The sequence below is a fragment of the Morone saxatilis genome, unplaced genomic scaffold, assembly GCF_004916995.1.
Source record: "Morone saxatilis isolate NCDOM2014 unplaced genomic scaffold, NCSU_SB_2.0 Contig14, whole genome shotgun sequence".
In the NCBI taxonomy this organism is placed as follows: Eukaryota; Metazoa; Chordata; class Actinopteri; family Moronidae; genus Morone; species Morone saxatilis.
Genome location: NW_023339696.1, coordinates 22166559 through 22166806, shown reverse-complemented (window position 1 = coordinate 22166806; position 248 = coordinate 22166559). Strand labels below are relative to the sequence as shown.

The window sequence follows — 248 nt, the reverse complement described above, 5'->3', positions numbered from 1 at the left end:
TGTGAGTGTGTGAGTGTGTGAGAGGCAGATAAAACAGAAACAGACAGCAGCTGTCACGTCTCACTGAGGGATAGACTACCCATAATGCACCAAGAGAGAGAGATAACATCACATTTAACCTGAAAGAGTCCATACAGACCTCTGGGGAATTACCCATAATGCACAGCGGCACAGATTTATGGTTTTATTTGGTTTCTGTCGGTGTTGTGAGGTAAAATGGGTGCTTTTGTGAATGGAGTCTGGTGGGC

The 248-nt window shown here is 45.2% G+C and overlaps 1 protein-coding gene across 1 annotated transcript in view; it reads right to left on the bottom strand.

The window, feature by feature from the left end:
• The window catches only part of LOC118322563 (integrin alpha-3-like), a 6187-nt gene extending 6030 nt beyond the window's left edge, over positions 1-157 (bottom strand). Inside the window, exon 1 of the mRNA XM_035654275.1 lies at positions 154-157. Within this exon, the coding sequence (XP_035510168.1) occupies positions 154-157 (4 nt within the window). The remainder of the gene's footprint in view (positions 1-153) is intronic.
• Positions 158-248: the final 91 nt, after the last annotated feature.